Genomic DNA, 26,210 nt, shown 5'->3' on the forward strand with positions numbered 1-26,210 from the left:
CTGTATTTCACACCTCAACTTTTTCTCCTGTCTTACTGTCTTGTGAGGTTTCTACATTCTCCGCTTAAGATTGTTCCCTGCACTCACTGCATCCATTCCCAGTACAAGGCTTTTGTGTGGAGTCCCAACACTCCCACGCCAATTTCTTGTTTCTTACTTACTTCATATTTGAGTAACTTAGGAAGTTCTAGGTGATTGACTATTGCAATTACATAGTTGCACTTCAAGGCATCGTAGTACTGTTTTGGAGAGACAGCTTTGGAGAACCTGGGTGGAGAGCTCTAGAGAAAGCGAGGAAGTAATGTGGCAGGTGAAAAGGTATGTTCAGGAGATCTGTGAACTGTGGTGGGGTAAATGGGGACTAAGAAGGCAGCACAAATTAAATCCCGGAATTATGCATAGTGCTTGATCTAGTAGGGCACAGTGCAACAGCAGATTAGCCTACTTAGCCATCTGAGCAACACTCCTTGCAACAAGAATCATTTACCTCAGATGAGGCTGCAAACTTACCCCCTCCTCTTGTAGCCTGACTGGGAAAGCGGGGTAAAGTCCTGTTCCAAGCTTCTTGCTTTCTGCCACCTCTGATCAGAGCTGATGCAGAGTGGATTCTCAGCTCCCCGCATATTTATCGCTACTGGTACCTAAGCTTGGTGAATTTAAATTGGGAATGACCAGCATTGCTGCAATCACATTTCTGACTGTAGTGTAGGTATGCATTTCATCCTCACACTATAGGCATTTTTGTAATAGATACATTACATAGATGGGCCAAAATAATCAGAAAACCATTTGCAACTAAGTTTCTTTATTAAGTTGCTAAAATGTAAATTGACATTTATCCAGAAGACCCATTTTCCTTTCCAGTATCCATTGATGTCCAGGATATAGCTCAAACCTCTAGAAAATAAATTTCTGAAAATGATAATACATTGGGGTTTTTTCCATTCATTCACTGACTAAACCCTCTAGAAGTACCAACATGGCTTCTGACCTTACTGCAGTTTAAGTTCTTTCCCCAAGCAACTATGAAGCAAATATAGTCCTACAATAGGGGAAAAAATAATGCCATGGAGAAAAGTTTCTTGGGATTGAGAGGATAGGATTGTTTTTCATCTAGCAATGCCCTACTTTTATGGTAATTTTAAAATCCTGTTTTACAGACTGACTATCCAGACAAGCTCCAGATGCAGGCGTTCGAGTAACCTTGACCTCCCTACGGACTCAATAAATGTATCACAAAATGGCATTGCTCACTGGGAATGCAGATCCTGAGTTCAGCTCGTACTCCTTCAATAACTTGGAAAACTTGTGTGAAGTGCAAACTAAGAAAGGATTCTTCTACACAAAGGCCAAACTTCTGCACCCTGGGGAAGACTTGTGCTGCTTAGCCCGCCTGGATGACCAGACCAGATTTGTGATCATCAACGTAGGTGGTATTAAATACAAAGTTCCATGGACCACCTTGGAGAACTGCCCTTTGACCAGGCTTGGGAGGCTAAAATCTTGCAACAATTATGATGAGATCATGAACGTCTGCGATGATTATGATGTTAGCTGCAATGAATTTTTTTTTGACCGTAATCCTAGTGCCTTCAGGACAATCATGACTTTCCTGGCAGCTGGGAAACTGAGGCTTCTCAGGGAGATGTGCGCTCTTTCTTTTCAGGAGGAGCTTGTGTACTGGGGGATAGAAGAGGACCACCTGGAGTGGTGCTGTAAAAAGAGATTGCGACAGAAAGAGGAGGAGGCAGCTGAGGCCAGGCTGTATGAAGGGGACATGGTATTTAGTGAAACTACGCAATGTGCCTTCCAGGACAATAGCCGATTGAGTTTGTACATGCGAAAGCTCAGGGATATGGTGGAGAACCCCCACTCAGGGATCCCCGGCAAGATCTTTGCTTGTATTTCAGTCTCTTTTGTTGCCATCACTGCAGTCAGCCTCTGCATCAGCACCATGCCAGATGTCAGAGAAGAAGAAGATCGGGTGAGTGCAGCTTTTCTCAGAGTAAAGTGTGTTTTGCATTGTTGTCTCCTCAGGGAAGGTGGTGGGCAAAGTCACTCCAGCAATCATGCAGGTTTTGCATTCAGTGTTTATGATGTGGAGGGCTGGCCGGGTAGAGCACAGGAAGCGTTATGTCACTTCATACTGAGGGAAGATTGGGCCAAACTCTGCCTTGCCAGCACAGCTTTGCCAGTTCACGCCAGCGGACATCTTTGCCCAACAGATTTGTTTTCTGACACCTCTAACCAGATGACAAACTAGCTATTGTGGGTATAAAAATCAGCCTTGCTTGAGGCTTAATGTTTTGAAGTTAGGTTAAGAGCTAACAGATCGGTTTTCCTTAAAGGTCCTTCAACATACTGTTTTGAATGAACTCTCAGTACCCCACTGTAAAAAAACACCTGAAATATTTTTATGCTATAGGTGAGATAAAGGGCAGGGAAGCTGAGGCAGCAATTTAACAGCAGAAACAAAGCAAATGCCCCAATTTTCAGACATGCTTAGTATTCTCATGTGTAAGCTGTGGATGCTTCATGCCCTTGAAAATCAAGTCTTATGGATATTTTGTTTATTCTTTAATTTAACAAATTTCCTAAGGGTCTAGTCCCTTGTTTGTGCAAGCAGTTCAGTTTCCTAGGATTAGCTGTATGTAGGCCAATGAGAACTCATCTGAAGATCAACAGAGGAGGACATTCACATTTTCATTAAATAGGTGCTGAAATGCAATTTAGGGGGCTTGAGTGGTGGGCTTTTAGAAGAGTTCATGGCCTTTTTATTTTAATTCAAACCTAAGATTGACACTAAATGTTTGGGCTTATTTTCCAGCCCCGTGGTCATTAAATGCGATTGTGAACTTCAGCTACTAAGGCTGAAGCTACTACTTCAGCCTGTCAAGTTCTGCTTCTCAGCTGAAGGCTCAGCACCTGGAAGCAGAACCCTTCCTGTGTGCCACCACCTGGGTGCTGAACGGCTCATCGCTCACTGCCACTTGCGGAAGAGAGCGGTCATTACCTGACAGGAGGCATTTGCTGTTTTGTAGCGTTGAAAGCAAAAAGCATGCTGATGGAAAATGGGTCCGGCAACTCCAGCGAGACCCCTGCGTTTCACTGAGTGCCTCATGTGCGGTTAAACCCACCCTGTGCTTGCGAGGCATTCTCGGGTTAGGTATCAGCTGAGCTGTGTTTGATTTGGAACCAGAATCTTGCAGTAGCAGCCAGGAGAAAAAGAGAAAACATTTGGTATGTTGTTTGATATTTGATTTATTAGAAAATCTTTGTTTTAAAGGCTTTTTATGGTCTAAAATTTGAGGATAGTAGCACTGGGTACTAGTTAAAACTGTATTGTCTTAATAATGAAAAAAAAAAAGATAATTTCCAAAACATATGCCTTTTAGTGTAATTAACCAACAGTGCTCCAGTATGCAGGAATTTTAAGCACAAGTGATATTTTACTGTTAGAAACTGAGATGTATGTAGTATTTAGATGTTCCTGGGTTTAAATAAGAGCTGAACAATTGCTTTTAGAATTACCAGAGTTTAGGCACCTTATATTTTTACTAGTGATCTGAACATAAATAGGGACTCGTAATAGTAGGCTAACAATATTTGCTGGGTGGAGCAGGGTGATAATGAAGATTGATAATGAAGGATATGAGAGAAGCCTGGATTTCTTGGTACGCTGGGGCCATTAAAAAGAGCACATTTTCATAGTCAAATGCAAAATTGTACAATAAAGATGAACGCAGACTCGCTCTTGCAAGAGCAGAGAGTCTGATTCCCAAAATGGGACTCTAAATGGTGTTTAGGGTACAAGCAACTGCATGTAAGTTCCTATTGCAGCATAAAGTCAGAAGGGTTAATGTGATCCTTGAATATCTAAGCTGGGGAGGAGTGATTGGAAGCTGGAAGATGATTTTGTGCCTGTATGCAGCATTGGTGAGACTGACACTAGAATACTGCAGTCAGTTCTCACGTTCATATTTTTAAATGTTGTTTTGAAAAATTGGAGAGGGTGTAAAAAAATCTATAAATATTAGACACCTGGAGAAAATGCCTTACAGTAAGAAATTTGAACATTCCAGTTTATTTAGATTATTAAAAGGAAGGTGAGTGGATTAAGCAAATAAGTGGTTTTTATGGGGGGAGGAGAACTGTATAATCTAAAAAGACCTTTAAATAAAGCAGGGAAAGGATGCATGCTTAAAAGCTGAATCCTGATAAATTCGTGTGGGAAACTAGGTGCCAGTATTTAGTACCAGTGGTGATTAATTACTGGGGCAAACTAGGAAGAGAATTAGTGGATTTTGTATTTTTTGTTTTCAGTTCAAGGCTCAGTGCCGCTCTGGAAGGTGGTCTTCAGCTAAACACACTCTACTTCAATCAAAAGTAAATTACTGATTTCAGTTCAAGTTACAAAGGTGAAATGCTTGCAGTACAGCAGAGAGCATAATAAATGATCTGATGTTTTTCTGTGCCCTTAAATTCTAAAAGCACAGAGCTCTTGCAAATAGGCTTTGTTCTGCCCTTTGCACAGGGGAGGTCTGTGGACAGGGTGGAACTGGTTATTTTGTTTGAGGTAAAGGTGATTCTCTAGCACAGGGGACAGGGGAAGGGTCACTTCTTACATAGCGCGGTTTCTCCCCAACGTTCCTGGCCTGCTACTGAAGCAACGCAGGTCAGCGCTCTGAGCCGTAGTTAGTCATGCCGGGAGCCGCACACATTGACTGGTTTTGGTCCTGCACAAATGGATGTGAATACCCTCGCCGACCTTTTCGGCTCAGTGAGGCAGGGCACGGAGTCGGGCATCTGCCTACATGGAATTCCTTGTAGGACCAGAGACCTAGGTTGCAAACTCCTCGCGTGTCGCCTGTACGTGGCTTAGCGATGTATGCAGCTCATCAAATAACAGGTGTGGAGAGAAGAGAGCTCATGTGAATTCAAAGTCATGTTAATCATCCTGAGCTGTATCCCTAGCACTGAGTTTAAGATTCGTCCCCAGGGATAGCTCTTTGGTTTTGCAGTCTCCTAACAACAGAAAATGTATGTGCATCTCTCCTGGCTGAGGAACAAATAAACAGTAAATATTATTTCAAGGACGCACCGTACTCAGCGTGTACCTTTTCCAGGCTCACTGGCTGGCATTACTGCTATTAGGGTTCTGTGTCGGAGCTGTCGTAGATACTCTGGCTAACAAGCAGTGGTCTTTTCCTTGAGCTGGCGTTTTCCAGAAAACAAAAGTTTTATGTGCTGCCTATCTGTCCTGTTACTGCTTCAGGGAAAGAGAGAGGAACCAATCATGAAAAAAAAGCCCATGCTGGAGAGCAATTTTTCATACCCCAAGCCTTTGATGTCATCTGAATGGTCCAGCGTTACACCCAGTGATGTCCTGCAGAGGTGTAAGTGACCTCACGCAGATGTAAGCGTGGGACCGTAAACGTTAGAAGTAATTACCAAGTGGGTGAGGAAATTACTTTAGGTGCCTTGTCTATCGCTTTCAAAATACAGAAGAATAATCAATCATACATTTTGCTAACTTTATTAACTGCTGCAGATGTCCTGGATGACACTGGCAGTCCCTAGTGCTTTAGCAGGAGTGGGAAGGATTGCGTTCCCGTGTACAGTAGCTGTCTTGTTCTTGCTAATGGTCACCCTGCTTCATCCTGAACGTTACTCCTTTTGGGAAGTAGTATCATGTATTTCAGATGCTGTACAACTATCAATAAAGCTAACAGAATCAGGTCCTAAATGACTTTTTACTTACCAAACTAGGACAGATATTTTATCTTGTGATTTTTTTTCTCATTAAGCTTTTTATTTACTGATTAAATTAAATAAAAACTACCAATCCAATAATGGACATAATAGCTGGTTTTGGAAATTTCAGGAAAGGGACACTTCAAATGTGTAAAGAAAACAAACCTGAGAAGAGAGTGAGGTTCTTCCATGTAAAGTAACAAAGCAATAATTAATTTTTAATTCCAAAATTTGCAGAATGGGAGATTTCTATGCAAGTTCTAGATTTAATGGTGAAAAGTCCCCTCTTAAAGCAAAATACTGCTGAGACAAAATCATTGAGTTCTTTCAAGACCACCACAAAAATGGTCTCCAAGACATAAAAATAGCCAGAGGCATAGAGTATCCTTAAAGCATTTTAGGCATATGATAACTTTGAGTGGGCTTCTCAGCTCTCTAAACAAATGGCAGGCGTCGAGTGACTTGAGGAAAGCTGCTAATACATCATAGCAGGCTTAAACCAGTTGGGGATACTTATAGCAACAGCGTTAACAACATGGTAAGAACTGAACAACCAAAAGGCATTGAGAAATTCAACTGAAAGCCAGATGGTCATCATACTAGACTCTTCATTTTTTTCTTGGTGAAAAGAGAAATGTCAACCATTTCTATCTGAAGAAGAAGGCTTCTTGCTTTTGTTAGACAGTCTTCCTCATCGCAGAAAAAAGGTGAACTTGGAGATTAACATCAAGCATTTTGTCCTGATTCACAAAGGCATTTATCGGCCTGAGTCCCACGGAGCTCAGTCATTTGTAGTACCACAGTGTAAAACAGGAGAAGATCAGAAAGTACTTCCTTCTTCACCGTGCTTTCTAATGTATTGGGAAAAGCTAGTCTAATTAAAGATGCTGTGATAGGAAGTTACAGTTCAATAACCTTCAGCTGAAGAACGTTACAACAAAGAGAGGGACTCATAAATAATGAAGTTAATAATAGCTCATAAAGAAGCCCAAAACTATTTAACCTTCTAAGCTTAATTTACACACTGTGCTTCAACTTTCATATAGGTGAGGATGGGGAATAGATAAACTGTGAACGTGCGTTTTAAACAATCTTGTGACTGAAGATTTCATTTCACAAAGGTACACACAAAGGTAATTTCAGACAAGGTTAAGAAAGTCTTGTGTAATGATCATAGACAAGCTTTTGATGTAGGGGCTAGATGAGCAGTGAGGTTGGTTGAAAACTGGCTGAACGGCCAGGCCCAGAGGGTGGTGGTCAGTGACACAAAGTCTAGCTGGAGGCCAGTAACTAGTGGTATACTCCAGTGGTCCATACTTGGTCCAGTCCTGTTCAACATCTTTATTACTGATGCAGAGGATGGGGCAGCATGTACTGTCAGCAAGTTTGCTGATGACACAAACTTTGGGCAAGTGACTGATAGGCCAGAAGGGTGTGCTGCCATCCAGAATGACCTTGACAGCCTGGAGAAATGGGCTGACAGGAACCTCAAGAAGTTCGGCAAAGAGAAATGCAGAGTCTTGCACATGGCAAGGAACAACCCCATGTGTAAGTATATGCTGGGGGCCACCCAGCTGAAAAGCAGCTTGGTAGAAAAGGACCTGAGGGTCCTGGTAGACACCAAGTTGAAAATAAGCCAGCAATGTGCCTTTGCAGCAAAGAAGTCTACTGGTATTCTGGGCTGTGTTAGGCAACATATGGCTAGCAGGTTGATGGAGGTGCTCCTTCCCCTCTGCTCAGCACTGGTGAGGCCTCACCTGGAGTCCTGTGTCCAGTTCTGGGCTCCCCAGTACAAGAAAGATATGAGCATACTGGAGAAAATCCAACGAAGGGCCATGAAGATGATGAAGAGGCTGGAGCATCTCGTGTATGAGGAAAGTCTGAGAAAGCTGGGACTGTTTAGCCTGGAGAAGAGAAGGCTCTGGGGGGATCTCATCAGTGTGTATAAATATCTGAAGGGAGAGTGGAAAGAGGACAGAGCCAGGCTCTTCTCAGTGGTGCCCCAGTGACAGGACCAGAGGGAGTGTGCACAGGAGGTTCCCTCTGAACATCAGGAAACACTTTTTCACTGTGAGGGTGACTGAGCACTGGCATAGGTTGGCCAGGGTGGTTGTGGTGTGTCCACCCTTGGGGATATTCAAAAGCTGTCTTGACACAGTCCTGGGCAACCGAGTGACCGGGTTTGAGTGTGTGGAGGGGGTTAGACCAGATGACCTCCAGAGGTCCCATCCAACCTCAACCATTCTGTGATTCTGTGGTTATAACTATTGATTTGTTTAGGTTTGTAATACTAATTACCTACTCCAAACTACCTAATTTTTTAGGTAGCTAAACAGAAAGAAATATAGGTATTCAGGGCCTCAGAGTGTCAGAAACACTAAACATTTTGTTGAATGAATGATACCATCTTGTCTCAGAACTCTTGCAGTTTGAGGTACTTCTGGGTGGGGAAACTGTTATTTTTACATTAAATAATTTACTTATTTCAGTGAAAAGTAATGTAAAGGAGTAAAACAGTAGTTATTGTTGGTGCTTTCTGCCCTAAGATGTCACCCTGCTTGAGATTGTGGAATGAAGCTTTTCATTCCTAGAGAGCTTGTTTTTAGCGCTTTCTCTCTTTTGTGACTGTTCATCAGTTTTTCTGTATGTGATACTGAGACCTTCTTGATTTTAACTTAGAGCCACGTGTTTATGTGATGCATAGATGATTTGTTTTCATGAATGAAAGTCTTAATAAAATTGCAGCTTGTGTTTTTCCTTTCTTTGTGGAATAAACTGTTCTAGAAATTACAACACAGTCAACATAAAACATGTATTTAAAAAAATCTCCCTCCTGATATTACAGATAACTATTTATAGTATACAGGCACCGAGGGTGACTTTTTATAAAAAGAATCTTGGGGAATTTGACTAACTAATTTCCCTGGGGATCATTTGAGAATTCGTTATACCATTCTCTCAGCTCTGCTGTTTGAATGCAAAAACCATGAGCTGTAGCAACATCACCAGTTATGGCATCTGAACTATCTACTGATGTATTTGTCCCCTGCATTGCTAGTTTGCATTTTGTGTTTGCTCTGGGCAGTTCAGGCCAGGGAAGGACCAAATCACTCCGTAACAATTGTCACGTGCCTTTTCTACAACGTTGTGCACAAGGAAGTTCCTGTAGACACATGAGATTCACATTCACTTTCACATTCACATGCCCTTGCCTAAGAGATGTAGGACTTGCAGCACCGCAGAGCTGTTTTTTAACTAAAAGTGAGGTTTTCTTTCATAAGCTTAAAGAAGGGTTTTCTGCTTAGATGGTACTTAGATCAAAATGGTAACACACACACCAAATTACAAGCTTTGAGAACAGCTTTAGTCATCAGCAACAAGCAAAATTTTGCTTTGTTGTTTATGTGCTCAATTGGCCTTATGGACTTTCATCACCTGTTCTGTGTTGTCCCACACTTAGACTGTGAATGCTTTGGGACAGAATGTCTTAAACACAATGTCTATGACCATCATCATAACAGAAATAAAAATTACATCTACCCTGCTCTTCAGGGCACATTCCTCATTCCTTAGGCTGCAACTTAGGTTTCTAAGCAAGGTGCAGTGGGTTGACCCTGGCTGGATGCCAGCTGCCCACCAAGCCACTCTATCACTCCCCTCCTCAGCAGGACAGGGTGTAGAAAATAAGATGGGAAAAAAATGTGGGTCAAGGTAAAGGCAGTTTAATAAAGCAAAAGCAAAGGCCGTGCGTGGAAGCAAAAAAACCCAAAAGATTTATTTTCTACTTCCCATCAGGAGACGATGTCCAACCACTTCCTGAGAAGGAGGGCTTCAGTACACGTAGAGGTTGCTCCAGAAGACAAATGTAATAACAAATGCCACTCCCTCCTCCTTTCTGTTAGCTTTCATTGCTGAGCAGATGTCATATGGTATGGAATATCCCTGTGGGCAGTTTGGGTCAGCCGTCCTGTCTATGTCCCACCATCTAGATCCCAAGATCTTGCCCATCCCCAGCGTACTGGTGAGGGGGGAGTGCTTGATGCTGTGGGAGCACTGCTCAGCAGTAGCCAAAGCACTGCTGTGGTACCAACACCTTTCTAGCTACCGATACAAAGCATAGCACTATGAGAACTGCTGTGGGGAAAATTAGCTCCATTTCAGCCAGACCCAATGCACAAGGAATTATTTTTTTTCATAAGTGAGACCAACTTAGCTCATGCAAAGTGCAATTATTGTATGATATCCTTAGAGTCCAAAACTGAGGAGTAACTGCAAAGTTCTGCAGTGCAAGTTTGAGTCCTCATAGTGTTCTCGCCCGGTTCCTATCTGATGGTCAGAGAAATTTGCATGTTGCCTTACAGACAGCTCAGGTTTGTCTGAAACCAGTTGAAAGTGGTGAGGTTTGAAAGATAAAAGCGATGTAACTTCTGTGGGTCATACATAGAACTTCAAAATCAAGAGTCGAGAACCTCTGCACCGCTCATCTAAACCTTAAATGTTGAGTTGCGTGGGTTTTTTGAGTGGTGTGCATCTTTTATCTGACTCCCATGGAATTTGCAAATGTAAGATTTATGGCAAAATGTTCTTTGCAAATATCAAGAAGTGGTGATCGTGTCCTGTGATCATTTTGCTGGGAACTGTGCTTGTCTCTGAACGTTCTGAATGTTATAGTCCTTAATGTAAAAGAAATACATGTATTAATCTTTCTTTTGTGTATCTGAATCTAAGTCTTTCCTTTACTGGTTGTCCAAATCCAGCTGTTAGCGTTAGAGCATCTCTCTATCGGTTTAGTTTACCGAGTTCAGGATTCTTGTATTCACCTGCTAGGGAAACGCGTTTGGTGCTGTGAGTCCTCGGCATCGCTGCTGCACAACACGCTGCCCACTGCACCTGCTCTGCCCACCACTGCCCAGGACTCCAGCTGCCTGGAGACCCCCTGCCCACACAGCACACCGTGTGCCAGCTCTGCCAACTCTTTTCAGAGGCAGCCCTTCCCCTTTCCAAGGCTACTTTAAGCTGCTAATGAATAGAAAATGTTTGAAGGAATAATTGGTTATTCTTGATATCAGTTGTGTGGACAGAGTGCTGGATAACATGTTGTCATGGCTACTTTTGGAGAGCTCTGACCGTTTCTTCTCCTTGGCTTGCTTGCTCGTCTTGAGAAAAAAAAAAGAAAAAGAAAAAAATTACTTTCTGCAGTCCTTCCTCCTCTGGAAAAAAAAATAATCCAGCCTTCCTGCTTGATTGAAGCTATTTAAACTTTAGCAGACATACCTAGTTGTTCTGTCGTGTCAGCTCCTTCAAGAGATGGTAAAGGAAACATGGTCCCAGTAAGAAAATCTTTCTCTGTTTTATCAGGAGGGTTAGGAGGAACGTTGTATTTTCTTTCACTAAGAGTTGCCTTTAGATTGAGGAGTGGGGACACAGCACTGTGGAACAAGTTTGCACAAGAGTCCCACAGCGAGCCTGCAGACCCTCTGCCCAAAATTCCCCATCTCAGCAAAGTTACCACCTGAGCTGTGCATGCCACGGCTCTTACCACCTTTGGGTCCCACTGCAGCGTCTTTTCCCAAGTCGCTTTTCCCAAGTAAAGAGGTAAATCCTTAAGGGACAAGGAGCTGCCCTGGAAGATTCTGAGGATAGTAGGTTACAGGATAAACTTTGGGAACCACCTGAGAATCTCTGCAGTGTTTTAGGCTTAGAAGTCATAAAAGAGAGAGGGTATTTCTCTGCACTGTTAGCTTGGGGATGAGGCAAGAGTTGGTAAGATAAAATTCCTGTTGACTTGTTAATAACCTTGTGCTGTGCTAATGAACTCTTTCAGTCTACAGAATATCTTCTCATGAATAAATAGCAGGCTCAGGTCTTCTTTTAAATATTGTATAAATATGCTGCAATATAACATTAGTGATAAATAATTAACAGCTAAGACTCTTCCATAAAAGCAATGGTAACTTTGTCACGTTGTTAACTGGTTTATGTTTGGTGCAATGTGTCTCACCTGGCAAAACATGCTCCATGCCTGGTTTCTTTTAACATTTCTCTGGTTCCACCACCATAACTATTTATAATCACCAGTGAGTTTATTCTCCTAAATTCCAGGTAGATCATCCAGGGGGTCTCTGAAGCAATCTAACAATAATAGTTGCTTGGCCTCCAGTCATGTTTGTAAAATTACTACAGCTACTCGGTATAGCCTGCTTTGTAATATCCTGAGGGTACAGCGTAGCTTCTTTACTCCATCGATTGCTCCACTGCCTTTTGCAAGAGAGCTTGTGCTGTATGGCTTATTGAGTACTGTCCTAGTGTTCTGAAAGAGAGAAATCTTTCATTTATTTGTAATAAAAATATCATCTGGAAATTTCATTTCAGAGCTCTAGGTTATGTCGCTACCAATTCTGGAGGTTTGGAATGAAAGAAAGCAACCAGATTTACATTTGGCTAGACCTCGTATAGCTAGGCTGAGGTAATGAGATGATTCATGTGTACAGCACTTAGAAAAATTGCATTAAATCATTTAACTTTATAAATGCTTATATTTTCATTGCTTAAAATGTGGTGATTGAGATGAAATATAGACATGTTTGAAATTGAGGACTTTGCAGTGTCCATGGAGACATTTAGATTCAAGACAAATTAGAGGAGTGGTATATATAAATGAAAAAAAAAAGTTTAAAAAAATTTTGCAATAGGTTTTTAACAAAGGCTTAGGAAAGGACTGGGAGAAAACTACAAGGTTGTTGGATTTTCTAAGGGTAAGCCAGAAAAGCCCAGAAGCCTGGAAGCTTTCTGAAGAGCAGCGACGTGGGATGAGTCTGGCCCCGTCAAGGCAGCATCCTGACCAAGGTATCTTGTCCAGGGCTGGCTGTGTTGTGGGGGTGCTCCAGGGGCCAAGACACGTTATCGGCAGGGCTTAGCCCCAGTGTTCGCTGCCGTTCAGAGTCGAGCTTGCAGGTCACTCACGAGCCGGATGCCTCAGCCAGAACGGGCTGTTAACCAGGGTATATGCCAGCCCAGCCCTCTGGCCATCCACCAGCAGGGCCCTCGTACCCTCACCGTCCCAGGGAGGCACACACAGAGAGACATACGGACACCCCCCTTCCTCCCCCCCCCGCTTCCCCTCTGTTCCAGCTCGTTTTCGAAGCCTGGAAATACAAGAGAATAGCGTGAAGGTCCCAGCCATCCAATACATCCTGAGCTGTGTTGGAAACTTGGCACACGCTGCACTGGGTAGAGATGATGGCAGAACAGATATTGCAGCACCCTCCTGAAAGGTCCACGCACTGAATGTCTGTAGGCAGAAGCTGTGGATATTTTCTCCCACAGCTAGCTGCCTTTGTACGCAGTAGAAATATTGGCTAATTTAAGGTAAGTCAAGTCGCACAGTTCTTATATGCTGCTCTGCTGTCACAGAAAACACTGTTACTGTTGCCTTGAGCAGAAAGAGGGAATATGGGAGAGTGCAGGGTTTCGCAGTGGTCAGATCCACCCTGCAAAGATTCATCCACTTTGCAAGTGCAGCAGTACCGCTTACAGCATTTTAGTGCGAGGGCAGTGCAGTAGCAGACTGCCAGCTGCGACGGAGCCGCTACCAGCAGGAGAGCAAATCTACCCACAGGCAACACAGGCAAATCCTTCACTTGCTTTCAGATAATAGGATAAAGGAAGGGGGGTAAAAAATAGGTTTGGAAAAAAATATAGGAGGAAAAGAGTAAGTTTGACTCTGTCCTCCTTTCCTCCAAGCGAAAAAACAGACAGTCCCAACTTTTATATCAGGTCAAAGTGTTGCAGGAACCAGTAAAACTAATGTGGGTCAGTAAAATAGAACCAGCAGTGAGGCAAGAGGAGAAGAGCCTCTACAACAGGGATTGAAAGAAGGGGAAAACTGCGGGAAATAAGAGGGAAAATATGCTTTAAAATGCTATTAAGAATCAGTTTTCTTTTTAATACAATGAGAGAGAAAGAGAACAAGACTGAGATTCTTTTTTCATGTGAGACAAGCTTGAGGCAAAGAAGAAGACAAGAGGACGCTGGGTTTAGGAAGACCACAGCTCTAGACCCTGTGCATCTGCATGTATCTGTGAGCACAGCCAGCTGCCACCACAGCATCATCTTTTCCCAGGTGTTGGGTAGGTGTGAAAGCGTTGGGAATGCCACCGCTTTGTAACACAGCCCTGTCTGTCTTGGGCTCATCCTTTCAGCGGAAAATGTTGTGTCTACATGTCGTCATTCCGTGGGGAAACTGTTCCAACTGCACATAAGCGCCCTTGGCGAGGACTCAGCCCCTCTCTGGTTCTGCAGTGTTTTGATTTATGCTGCCACTTACGGGAGATAACCCCCATCTTTATTTTTGCAGTCCTGCCATGTTTATGAGAAGCAGGTGTGTTTTAAGTGCCAAGTGCCATTGCTCAAGTTTTCTCAAGCAATAGCTGAGTATGTCTTGTTTTCAGAGCACTAGGATAGAAATTACAAGCTAGGATTATTCTCCAGAAATCAAGAGATTTGCTAATTTGCAAGGTAACTGGGCTTCTTCACGTAAAAGCTCAGGATCAAGCATTTGCTTAGGTTTACAGAGAATGGATTTTTTAAAAAAGCATTGTAGTTTCTAAGCCTCGGGGGATACGATGCCTCTATCAGAGCTAGAAGAGACTGGGCTGAAGAGGAAGATTTCTAGTTCATGTGAAAGCAGGGGGAGAGGGGGACACTTGTCAGCAAGGAGGATTCTGGTGTTTAATTATTCTGTTGGGCTTTTTTTGCTTTGAATTTCAGTGAAAAAGTGGGCCAAAACCAAGAAAAACATTCTGGAAATAGACAATTCCAAGGTAATTTTTACTCAGAAACACTAAGAACATCAGTGTTTCCAAAGTGAAGCTGATCTTTGGAGGACACCATTGCTTGGTGAAATTGTCATTCTTTTTCCTGTGTTACTGCCTCTGCCCATGGCAGTGACTCTGATGGACAAATGCTGTGCGCTGAGCAGCCCCCTGAGGTCAGGCTCTGTGCGTCGTGCCTGGCCCAGGCACAGCAGGCTGTGTGGGAGCCGTGGACACACCTAGACTGCCGTGTCGCCCATGCATTTTTTGCACAGAAGGGGGTCTGCAGCAGAGCAAATCTGCTAGCAAGCAAGCCATATGGGCAGTGGCCTGTGAAATTCTGCCTCAAATGCTGTGGGAGTTCATGAGTTTCATATATAGGTTCTCGTGGACCTGTGTCTTCTTGTGTAGCTGTTTGTCTTCAGACAATTTCCAAATGGCACTGAGATATTGTAAAATTGCCAAAGCAGGCCCCAGATACAACTAACCAGTGTTTTGAGTCAGAATATTTGTTCAAACAAATGGCAGTGAACCGATTCTTGTACATACAGGTTCTAATTATCTATTATTTAGAGCCTATTTGCACCTTATGGACATACCTGGACAAAAGCTGTGGACAAGCCAGGTAGGGATCTCAGACCCCCCGAGGCCCAGCTCCAATAGCATCAAGCGCACCATTTCCTTTGCTAGTTGAACATTACAGGAAGGTAGGATTTGGTGGGGTCCTCTGAGGTGAGTGCAGTCCCCCATTGTCATGGGTACCACATCACACCACCACTTCCAGAAACTGAGAAGCTTAATCTTAAAAGGTCTCTGGCCTTCCCTGTTCTTTCAAGGGGGCTCTTTTGGAACCTCATGTGTCTTTTAAGGTCCAGATCTGAAAGCTAGTGTAGCTATTTCTTCTCCTGCCAACGCCGTCCTTTCAATTAGTCATGGGTTGACTTTGCAAACAGCTAGTGCAAGCTGAGCATGTTAGGTCCCTCTCCTTCCCACTCCGACCTCACCTGCTGATTGCCGTTAACTTAGCCGACGGTGTTGCCCTTCCCAGCCACTACTGAACAAAGAAGTCAGCTGTTGTAGCATAACCAACCAGTGCGTAACCCTGTTTGACTTTGCACTGAAGAGGATTAAGGAACGATTGTTATGTCCCATTCAGTGGGATGATCTGGGGATTGTAAACAGCAAGGTAGTAGATGGAGATAGCAGTACTTTCAGCACCTCCAGACAGACCTGAATGAGAACATCTGACCACACCATTAAATAGTGCTTCTCTTCATCCCCTTGGTTTATTTATAGACAGCAAACATGTCTCTTCTCTGCCTTCATTTGATCATGGTAAACAAGTTAAGTGCATTTAATTGACGGCTTTTAAGATAGGTTTTCTATTGCACTAGCCATCCCAGTAACCTTGGGTTCTTCTCCCAAATCGTTCCAGTTTGAATCATCCTTATTGAACACGGGTTCTTGAATGAATCGAGTCCTTCGCTTATATATTGGGACCTATCAGCGAGCTCCAAATCCAAGTGTTGGTTGTTTTGCATGTGTGTATTTGGTAGGCAAGAAGGAATTGACGTCAAGGCTTCTTTCAAGGATGAAAATCGCAAGCTGTGAGAAGCTGTGTGTACTCACTGTAGTGAAGCAGATTACAAACACAAGAAAACCAAAGAAATACAAAGTGAAGGGAATACTAGCCCATGAGGAGGTCACTAGACAGTGAGAATGCAGCAGAGCCTTAAGAAGTATCCTCAAAGAAAATGTTACCCAGGGTACATCACTCCTCAAGTTACAGTAGTCCCTCTCTCCTGGTGTGTGGTATGATCAGACTGGGAGATAGCAGCAGATGGCTGCTGGAGAGCATACTGTTCCCTCAAGTTAGTCCCAGCTGCAGTCACAGAGTCTGAGGAGTTTTAAGATGTTAGATGTCTTTACATCCCCCCCAGCCTCTCCGGGTGAGGCACTGTACTGTTCCTGATAGTCATCTGAAAATCAGGCAAGTTGATGGTGTTCTGTTTCATAGGTATTTATGGTCTTTTTTATTCTTTATATGTTTCTTGCTTCTTGAAGATTCTAGCTTTTCGTTGCTTTCCATAAAGTAGAGCCGGATAACATTTGTTTCTCTCTAACAAATACTGTTGCTTTTGGAGAAGTGTGTGCTAAAAGTGGATGCAGGTGTGAGAAAAGCTGGTTGAGAAGACAGTGTTAATGAGAGGGCATTTTGTGCATCTGTAGTACTACTTACCTGCTTTCCATTCTTCCCAGCAACTCTACTGGGGCAAAAAAAAGCAGGACAGTGGACTGAAGAATGTATCTGCATGCGGCAGAGACAGTAAATGAAGGAGGCAGGGAAATGGAGGACGGCCTTAGGATTGCAACAATAGTCTTGCCACAATAGTCTTGCCTGGTAGGTAGATGATCAAATCCCCTGTGTCTGTGTCTTTCTCCACAATGCAGATATATACGCCAAATCCACGCAGTCAGAGTACAGCTGTTAAGACATCTACGGCATTTGCAGGAAAAAAGGCGACAGTTAAAACAGATCTGAAGGCTTAGTATTTATGGCTTAGAAACCCAAGTACTACCTACAGTATCTAATTTTCGTCATGCAGTTTGGGGCTGAGATGGCCCAAAGCAGCAAGCTGCTTGTGGACTGGGCAGGGTAACTGGAGGAAACAGGCGGTTCCCTCTGCACTCTCCTGGATCACGAGTGCCATCGGTGCCTCCCGCCTGTTTAATTCTGCGAGGATGGTCATAGGCTACCACGGTGCACCGGTAAACTCCTCATGCACATGGTCTTCTCTTCCCTCCCATTGACTCCCAGACCCTCTTCTGAGCTTTTCATGAACATAGCCATTTGGCTTCATAGTTGCATGTCAGAAGAGCACTTTGAGACAGAAATGCAAAGCATGTGCAGGTAGCTGTACCTCAGTAACCCCTCGGCTACGTGACTGCAACTGAATAGCAGGACGTGTAATTTTACAAGCTCATTAGATGCTGGCTGTGGGTTTTAGCACACCCTGAAGTTACCTTCCCTAGCAGTCACCATAGTCTTTTGGCATCTCCCTTGTTCCTGTTGGTGTTCCATGTTTAGTTGAAGCTTCACTGTCAGAATAAAAATGGCAGGCTGAGACGTTTTGAAAGGTGATTTGGGACTGTGCTGTCTTGGCATCAAAGGAAATCCAGCGAGATAAGTCTAAAGTAGGTCTAGCTCCTGCCCACCTCCTTGTCCTTTCTCTTTGTTGTACAGGAACAATTGTACAAGAGCTATCTTGTGTTCATAATATGACTGCAAACCGTTAGTGACAACCCTACCCAGGGAAGGCAAGGCTCTGATTACCTTTTCTAGCAGCTGGGCTGAAGATGAAACATGAACTAAGCTGTAGTTGGAGATCGAAGTGAGTACAGCAAGAAGCAGCGGGCTCTTTCATGGCCCCTTGGCAGCTTTAAAAACAGAAACCATTACTTTGAATTCACAGCCAGCCAGCTTTGAGGACAGAGTGTGCAGCAACTGAATCATCTTTGCTCAGGAGCACAAGAAATGCTCAGAGCAGGCTGGCTGCAAGTTCAGCCTGACCCTAGCTTTGATGGCAGATGATGTACTGAATCACAATCACCAAGTCTGTAGGTGGTCAGTGGCGAGGGGAGCGTGCCTGCGCGCGAGGGCAGGGTGTGATGCTGCCCTTCCAACAGCAGGTCACATTGCAAGAGTCATGCCCTCATCGTTAACGTGAAAATTCACTGGATGCTTTCATCAGAAAATCACTTTTTTTCAGAAAATTGCTTTTCATCGGAAAGTGCCAGTGTGAGCAAAATCCTCGGGTTTTGTTGGGGAGGCACGTTTCTGGGAATGTTGCTGTTTTGCTGGAATTTTTCTCAGCGCAGGCTTCTTCATTTCACAGTGATGCCTGGGACGAGAGAGGGCGGTGGCCCAGCAGCCGGTGCTCCAGGTGCTCCCGCAGGCTGGGACAGAGCCAGGTGCAGGCTTCCACCCTGCTTGCTTTGGAGCAGGAGCTGGGTCCCTCCCCAGCCAGGCAAGTGCTCCAAGTGTCTGGGTGCTGAATAATTGGAAGTGGGGGGTCTCTCCTCTCAATCTCACTGCAGACGTTCACTGGAACAAGGGGCTCAGCCTCACAGCCAAATCCGAGGGGTGCACCCTAAGCCACCGGGCTGGGGACTGTCTCGCTCTGTGCAGCACTGCATCCAGGCTGAGGGCAGCAGCCTCAGGGACTTTGTCTGCAGGTCCCTTAATGCTGATCTCTGGTGCTGAGACCTTGGTTACGTCAGAATTTCAAGTTCCACATTTTTGTTAAGAAAGAGTTTCATCTAATGTGCACGGAGAAACACTTGAAATACATGACCCAAAAGGTTCAAGTAACAAGGGACAAGTGGAAGAGAACCAAAATGTCATTTTAGAAATGTCATGATTTTAAAGCTTATGTAAGGATTTTTGTATGCAATGCCTCTCATGTTTGGGTTTTGTTTTTTTCCTTAATGCATTTAACAAAGAGGGAAATCTTCACTATAGGGGTGAAGCGGGCAGAGTTGAAACTTCCTCTTGAAAGTGCTGCAGAGCTGCTGACCATACAAAAACGTGTGTGCAAAGCAACACAAGAACTGAGGTGGTCAGAGGTGATCTGGCTTTTGACATCTTCTAATGCCGGCGGGGGGTGATGGCGTCAAAGCCTGCAAGAATCTAGAGGAGAGTCAGAATTTCTTCTCAGGAGACCAGAGGACAAAGGCAGGGTCAAGATGTCGCACAACACACACAGTGGAGAATTTTTCTGAGGCACGGTACAGGGAAGTACCACTGAAAGAGACCCTGCAAGCCAAACAAAAGCGTTTCTGAAAGATGCCCGCAATTTTTAGACAGACTATACAGAGCAATGAGGACAGATGGATTTGAACTCCAGTGACACGGGCTTTTCTTTCTGTAATTTTCCTTTTGCCAAAGGAACCTTTGGCAAAGAAAATGTTTCTCCAGAAGAAAGATACTGCAGTTGGCGTTTTGACAGCAAATTTCTATAAACCCCAGTGAAGGAGATTCACTTTAATTTGACTGCATAGCATTACCCACTGAGACCTTCTTTTCTTTGCCTGTGCCCTGAGTTGGCATTAGTATATGCCCCGGAAATTCTGTGCAACTGCGGGTATTTCCCCGTACTCAAGTAATTTCTGCACAGGAAAAAAAAATCTACTTGCTGTTTGAAAGAAACACATGTACACAGATAAATAAACATATACATCTTGTAAAGGCAACTGTTTCCATATATTTTTATTATACCACTGCTTTTTGTAATGAAAAGCCTAAGGAATTGTTTATTTAATGGCGTGGTTATATGCACATTAAAAAAAAAAAGAACGTCATTTTTTTAATACTGGAAAAGTGCAATGGGGATGTCCTCTGTGATTGCCATTCATGCTGTTTTTTGTTTAGACATCTAAAAGACAAAAAGAAATCAAATGGTTATGAAAATTTAAAAAATGTTTTCCTACGGCCCAGTTTCATAAAACTAGATGTGAAAATGTAATCATAAAAATGTATTCGTTAGATTACAAGATGAAGAAATCTGGTTAGTTAGTATGAGAGCTGCTGTTTCGCTTACAAAAAGTAAAAAGCGTATGTAGTTGTTTATGGCCATGAGTTGGCATAACTTGATCTTTTTTGAGAACGTACGGATTTGATACAGACCTATTTTAGGCACGATGTTATCCTATTCTGTTAGGACTTGCTCTTTCTCTTATTCCAATGGCTGATTAATGCTTGGTCGCTTTTTTCCATCAGTGTGTGTGTCTTTCTGCACATTCTTGTTTTGTTTTCTTGAATGGAAAAAAACCCTCAAAATGCTAAGCAGTGTTACAGCATCCGGTTGGACTCAAATACATAGTTAAAAGTTTTAGAAAGAGAAAAATTGCCTTTTTTTTTTTACAATGCTGTAATCAAGGGGAAAAAACTGCAAGGAAAAGCAGCTGCAGCTGAAAGAAGCAAAGCGCAAAGAGCATGAAGCATGTTTTTGCTATTACCGTTTTTGATTTCGTGTGAGGATAATAATAGGTCATACCTAGATGATATCGAAACATGGTCCAGGAGACAGGAAGACATTTAATTAGTGAAAAAAAGGCCTCTGGCAGGTTAATTGACACACAAGTCTGTTTTCTAAAAGGCTGTTCAGACCCTCTTATTCTCAGGACAGCCTTCAGACAGAGCCTGGCCTGTTCAGATTGCAATAAGTTAATAACGATACTGAGAAAGACTAGCACTTCGCTGAAGGTAATTACGCATTAGCTAAAAGAGGGGATTGTTTCATCTCATTAAAACAAACTCCGTCTAGCAGAGCATTATCACTCCACTCTACTGAAAGTAAACATTTCAGCATTCACGATGTTAGCTGTCAGCTACGGTAGCAGGAAGAGCAGAGAAAAGCCAGAGCCCACCATCAGCTCCGGATGGAGTACATTTCAGCTGTCCGTGACAGTGATGGGCAAAGGTGCCGGCTTGATTCTGCTGTGTTGGACGACCCGAGCTTCAGATACTGCCAACCCTCTCGTGCGCAGCTGAGCAAAGGTTGCCAAGTTCCTCCTGCGCTTGCGTTTTTGATGCAGTTCTGCGGGAAGATTTGAGACATAAATAGCAAAGCTGTAGGTTTGTGAACCTACACAGGATAAACATATGAGAGTGTGGGAGGGCAGATAGAGTCTTCCAAAAGTCATCTCCACTGGTAGTCCGTTATTGAGGAACAATTTTCACTCCTGTTTGCTCCCGCACCAAAACTCATACGCAGAAGGACTTTGGAGAGTTTCCTTTCCTTATGCACTAAATGAAGTGCGCTGGGGGAATTAAGTGCCAAATTAGCTATTAAATGCCTTAATGTCTTTGTAGGTCTATTCCAAGGCTAAATTCTCCATAGGCTTCAATGACTTTCCTTAAACTTTTAATGGCATGAAAATTATATACATGCACATCAGAATCCAGAATGCTTCCTGCCAGGTAGGTCTCTTAAGGCAAGCTACATCTTGGTTTCTATATGTGGTGGTCCAGGCAGTCTCCTGTCTCCTTTCAGGGACAGCAAATTTGCACATTGGCGTTTTTTCCTTCTTGCCATCGCAGCTGCTTTGCTCAAGCCATAGCTATTCATCTATGGGTTGTCTTCCTGACGTCTCATCCTGATCCTTTCCTGCACATACAAGGTATCAGGAGCTGCAAATCACCTGCAACCATTGCCCTTAGGTGTGAGATTGAGCATATCCTGATGAGAGATTCCCAGGCAGCAGGGCTTTGGGACAGTATCAGTCTGATGGCTAGTTTCTTGGTAATAAGGTGAGAAGTTGCAGTGGCACAGACAGTCCTTCCACTGACTTTGTGAGCCAACAGAGCCAGATTTATGCCCTGGTACGAAAGCATCTTGGTTCTGTATCTTATGAGAGAGCCTGACAGCTTAATTGTTCTGTGATAGGAACCAAGCCCCTAAAAACAATATGTTTTTCCCATGTGTTATGACTGAAAGGGCCAATCAAATCTGTCAAATCAACAAATGGTTACAGGACTGGTGCCACAGCCAAGGGTTCGGCTACTTAGACCATGAGACTTGCTTTGAGAAACCTGGTCTACTGGGGGCTGATGGGGTCCATCTGTCAGAGAAGGGGAAGAGCATCTTCAGTCACATGCTTGCCAAGCTGGTGAAAAGGGCTTTAAACTAAAGTTGCCAGGGGAGGGGAACCTCAATCCATCCCACTTTGACTCAGGCACTCTATTGCCTGTGCCAGCAATAGATGCCCAGAACCTGGAGAAGCATCACGAGCCAGCAGGAGAGCACCTGAAGAGCACCACAAAGGAATTCCAGCCACTCCAACCAGTAAGTCACCTTTGCTGGGGGCCCAACTTAAATGCCTCTATGCAAACACATGTAGCATGGGGAATAAACAAGACACACTGGAGGGAAAAGATGCCATCCAGAGGAACCTTGACAGGCTTGAGAGATGGGCTGGTGCAAACCTCATGAAGTTCAACAAGGCCAAGTGCAAGGTCCTGCACATGGCTTGGGGCAATCCCAAGCACAAATATAGGCTGGGCAGAGAATGGATCAAGAGCAGCCCTGTGGAGAAGGACGTGGGGATGTTGGCTGGAGAGAAGCTCAACGTGACCCAGCAATGTGTATTTGGCAGCCCAGAAGGCCAACTGTGTCCTGGGCTACATCAAAAGCAGTGTGGCCAGCAGGCAAGGGAGGTGATTCTCCTCCTCTACTCCACTCTCATGAAACCCCACCTGCAGTCCTGCATTCAGCTTTGGGGCCCCCAACATAAGAGGGACATGGACCTGTTGGAGCAGGTTCAGAGGAGGGCCATGAAGGTGATCAAAGGGCTGGAGTACCTCTCCTATGAAGACAGGCTGAGAGAGTTGGGGTTGTTCAGCCTGGAGAAGAGAAGGCTCTGGGGAGACCTTATTGCAGTCTTTCTGTACTTAAAGGGAGCTTATATAAGAAAGAAGGAGACAGACGTTTTAGCAGCGCCTGTTGCAGTAGGACAAGGGGTAATGGCTTTAAACTAAAAGATAGTAGATTTTGACTAGATATGAGGAAGAAATTCTTCACTATGAGGGTGGAACAGGTTGCCCAGAGAACTTGTGCATGCCCCATCCCTGGAAGTGTTCAAGGCTTTGGATGGGACTTTGAACAACCTGGTCTAGTGGAAGCTGTCCCTGCCCATGGCATGGGGGTTGGAACTAGATGATCTTTATGGTCCTGTCCAACCCAAACCATTCTATGATTCTATGATTCCATGATTATGACAAAAATATTTATTTATGACCAAATTAGTTTGGTGAGGCAGTTATAAATTAAGCTCCTTCTAGTCTTCACACCTATCAAAATTAGGAAGTTAAAGACAGGCTATCTATCTGAGCTACTGCACTAGTAAAACAAGGTTATCCTTCCTCTCTGCAATACGCTTAAGATCTTGACAGCAATTTCAATGGGACAAGTAATTTTTCTCCCCATACCAGCATGACCCCTGGGAAACAACGGGAGGTATAACATATGCCAACTGAAAGTGTAATACAAAAGAAATCTACAAATAGAAGGCACTACAACCTTTCACCATGTTTAATACAAGGACCATAAACACCAGCTCTGAGGATTCATTTTCACACTTTTTTTTCCTATTGAAATCTCTTTCATCATTGGATCAATCTCTTCTGAAGTGTGAAATGGGGAGAGTGCCTCAGCATTTTGGTTGCCATATTGAGGTAAGACAAGGCTTTATACTCAATCTGACGACACTGCTTTTGGTGCCGGCAAGGCAGCAGCCCTTGAAAAGTGTATCCAGTTACTCCCCCACATTTTGGGGAACACTGTTGTTATGAAGAGGGCAAAAGTGTTATCACTCCTTTGCTGTTTTCTTTCACAACAGGGAAAAACTGTGCATGAACACTGAGAGAGGGATGAAGTTAGGATATGGTGCTGTGCAGTAAAAATTTCCTCATCTCTGCCTAGCAAAAGACACCTGTGGTGAGCGTGTGGGCAGAACTGTTTATAGATGTGCCAGGTTCTCCACTTCTCCAGTGGTGATACGGGGGCCAGTTTGACACAGCCTCACCACTCGAGTGATATTTTATTGCTATAATTTAGCATAGGAGAGCAAAACAAGGTTTTACATTGGTACCTAATACCTGTTGCATCCAGTGGGAGTCACAGACCCCACTACCATGGGGTGGACTCCTACATGCTTACACGAGTTTTCATGAACTGTTCAGAGTAAAACTGGTTCACCGAATATACACTTCCCTCAAATAAATATACACTTGCCTTCCACTCAAAGCCCCTAGAGCATTAACACTTTTATATAAGCATTTACAGAGGAAACAGCACTAGCCCTATAATTGTCCACATCAAAATCTTTTTATTTAAAGCTGATTATTATTCAGCTGGAGTTACTAACAGTGATGTAGCAGAGAATTGCCATCGTATTTGTGCCGTTGAATTGACAATCAAAGAGCAGCCTTCACCAGCATTATTGTTGCTCCAATGTGCCAAGGCTGGCCTGTTTGCAGGCATCGTAATGAAGAACTGGAGTTCTCTATATTTTCCACTAAGTGAGCCTGCAGGGAAGAGCACCTCTTCCAGTGCCTTAGAAAGCTTGGGGAGGGCATCGTGGTGATTAGTTGTTACAGGTGAGGTAATTGAAAATGCTTATCTCTCTGGACCCTCCCTCTAGTCTTGTGCTACTTTTTCTTTTAGAAATACTTACATTTATCAGTACTTTATATAAGCTTTTTTGCCACAGGGCTAGTGTATTAATAAATGTTCACTGGAATATAAAAAAATATTCTATATTCTGTGAATAATAGATTATAGATGGCTCCAAGCATAAAGTGCATAACATAAAATGCTGTAGGTATTTATGAGCCATTTATAAGCAATTTATTATTGATCAGGAAGGGAGGGAGGGATCACCCATTTATTAAGATCCATGAATCCTATACTAATCCTTTCTAAAGGGTGTTAAAGACTTGGTTAGAAATGAGATGTTGCCACTGGCCTTTCAGCAGTGGGCTGTCTGGCTGACAGCTAATACCATCACACCAAATTCTTGGCAGCTTCGGGTTACTCCTGAGCACTGTTGACCTGTCCTGCAGCCAAACATGTAGCTAGTAGCTCTGGTTTTAGTCATCCATTCCAGCTGCTCTTAGCAGCGATGATTTTACCTTGGTAGCTCACAATTCATACAGCTTTCATGTGGCATTTTCCTTTAAGAATTGCCACTCTCTGTTTCTTTGGTTAGCTCCCTGGCTAATCCTTTTTCTTCTCCCTTTTCTGTGTTTCCCACTCCTCCTGTCCCCAGGGCGAATGCTCACGGAAGTGCTATGACATCTTTGTGCTGGAGACAGTGTGCGTGGCGTGGTTTTCATTTGAGTTCCTGCTGCGATCCATCCAGGCGGAGAACAAGTGTGCTTTCCTGAAAACCCCGCTCAACATCATCGACATCCTGGCCATCTTGCCTTTCTATATCTCTCTCATTGTGGATATGGTCTCCACGAAAAACAGCAGCAAGCCCGGTGGGGGAGCTGGGAACAAGTACCTGGAACGAGTGGGTCTGGTGCTGCGCTTCCTGCGGGCTCTGCGCATCCTGTACGTGATGAGATTGGCACGGCACTCGCTGGGGCTGCAGACGCTGGGGCTCACCGTGCGCCGGTGCACCAGGGAGTTCGGCCTCCTCCTGCTCTTCCTTTGCGTCGCCATGGCCCTCTTCTCGCCACTGGTGTACTTGGCTGAGAGCGAACTGGGAGCCAAGCAAGAATTCACAAGCGTCCCCACCAGTTACTGGTGGGCTGTCATCTCCATGACAACTGTTGGCTACGGGGACATGGTGCCTCGTAGCATCCCCGGACAGGTGGTGGCCCTGAGCAGTATCTTGAGTGGGATTTTGCTGATGGCTTTCCCAGTCACGTCCATCTTTCACACCTTTTCCCGTTCATACAGTGAGCTGAAGGAGCAGCAGCAACGAGCAGCAAGCAGGCAGATGCGCCAGCTAGAAGAGAGCACCAAACTCCCAGGTGGTGACAGTACACAGGGGCTCGGTGTCACATTCCCTCTGGATGCTGCCAGGCAGGAGGGTCAGGCCACAGTGGACCAGGAAGCCAAGAGAAGTTGTTGA

At 44.0% G+C, this 26,210-nt stretch overlaps 1 protein-coding gene across 1 annotated transcript; it reads left to right on the top strand.

Moving 5' to 3' along the window:
* Positions 1 to 1,228: 1,228 nt before the first annotated feature.
* Positions 1,229 to 26,210, top strand: KCNG2 (potassium voltage-gated channel modifier subfamily G member 2; the record flags this gene model as incomplete). Its single annotated transcript, XM_082015512.1, has 2 exons — positions 1,229 to 1,984; positions 25,398 to 26,210. 2 exons carry the CDS (start codon positions 1,229 to 1,231, stop codon positions 26,208 to 26,210), a joined length of 1,569 nt encoding a protein of 522 aa, XP_081871638.1.

This window comes from Phaethon aethereus, assembly GCF_964289735.1.
Source record: "Phaethon aethereus genome assembly, chromosome: 2".
NCBI classification, from domain to species: domain Eukaryota; kingdom Metazoa; phylum Chordata; class Aves; order Phaethontiformes; family Phaethontidae; genus Phaethon; species Phaethon aethereus.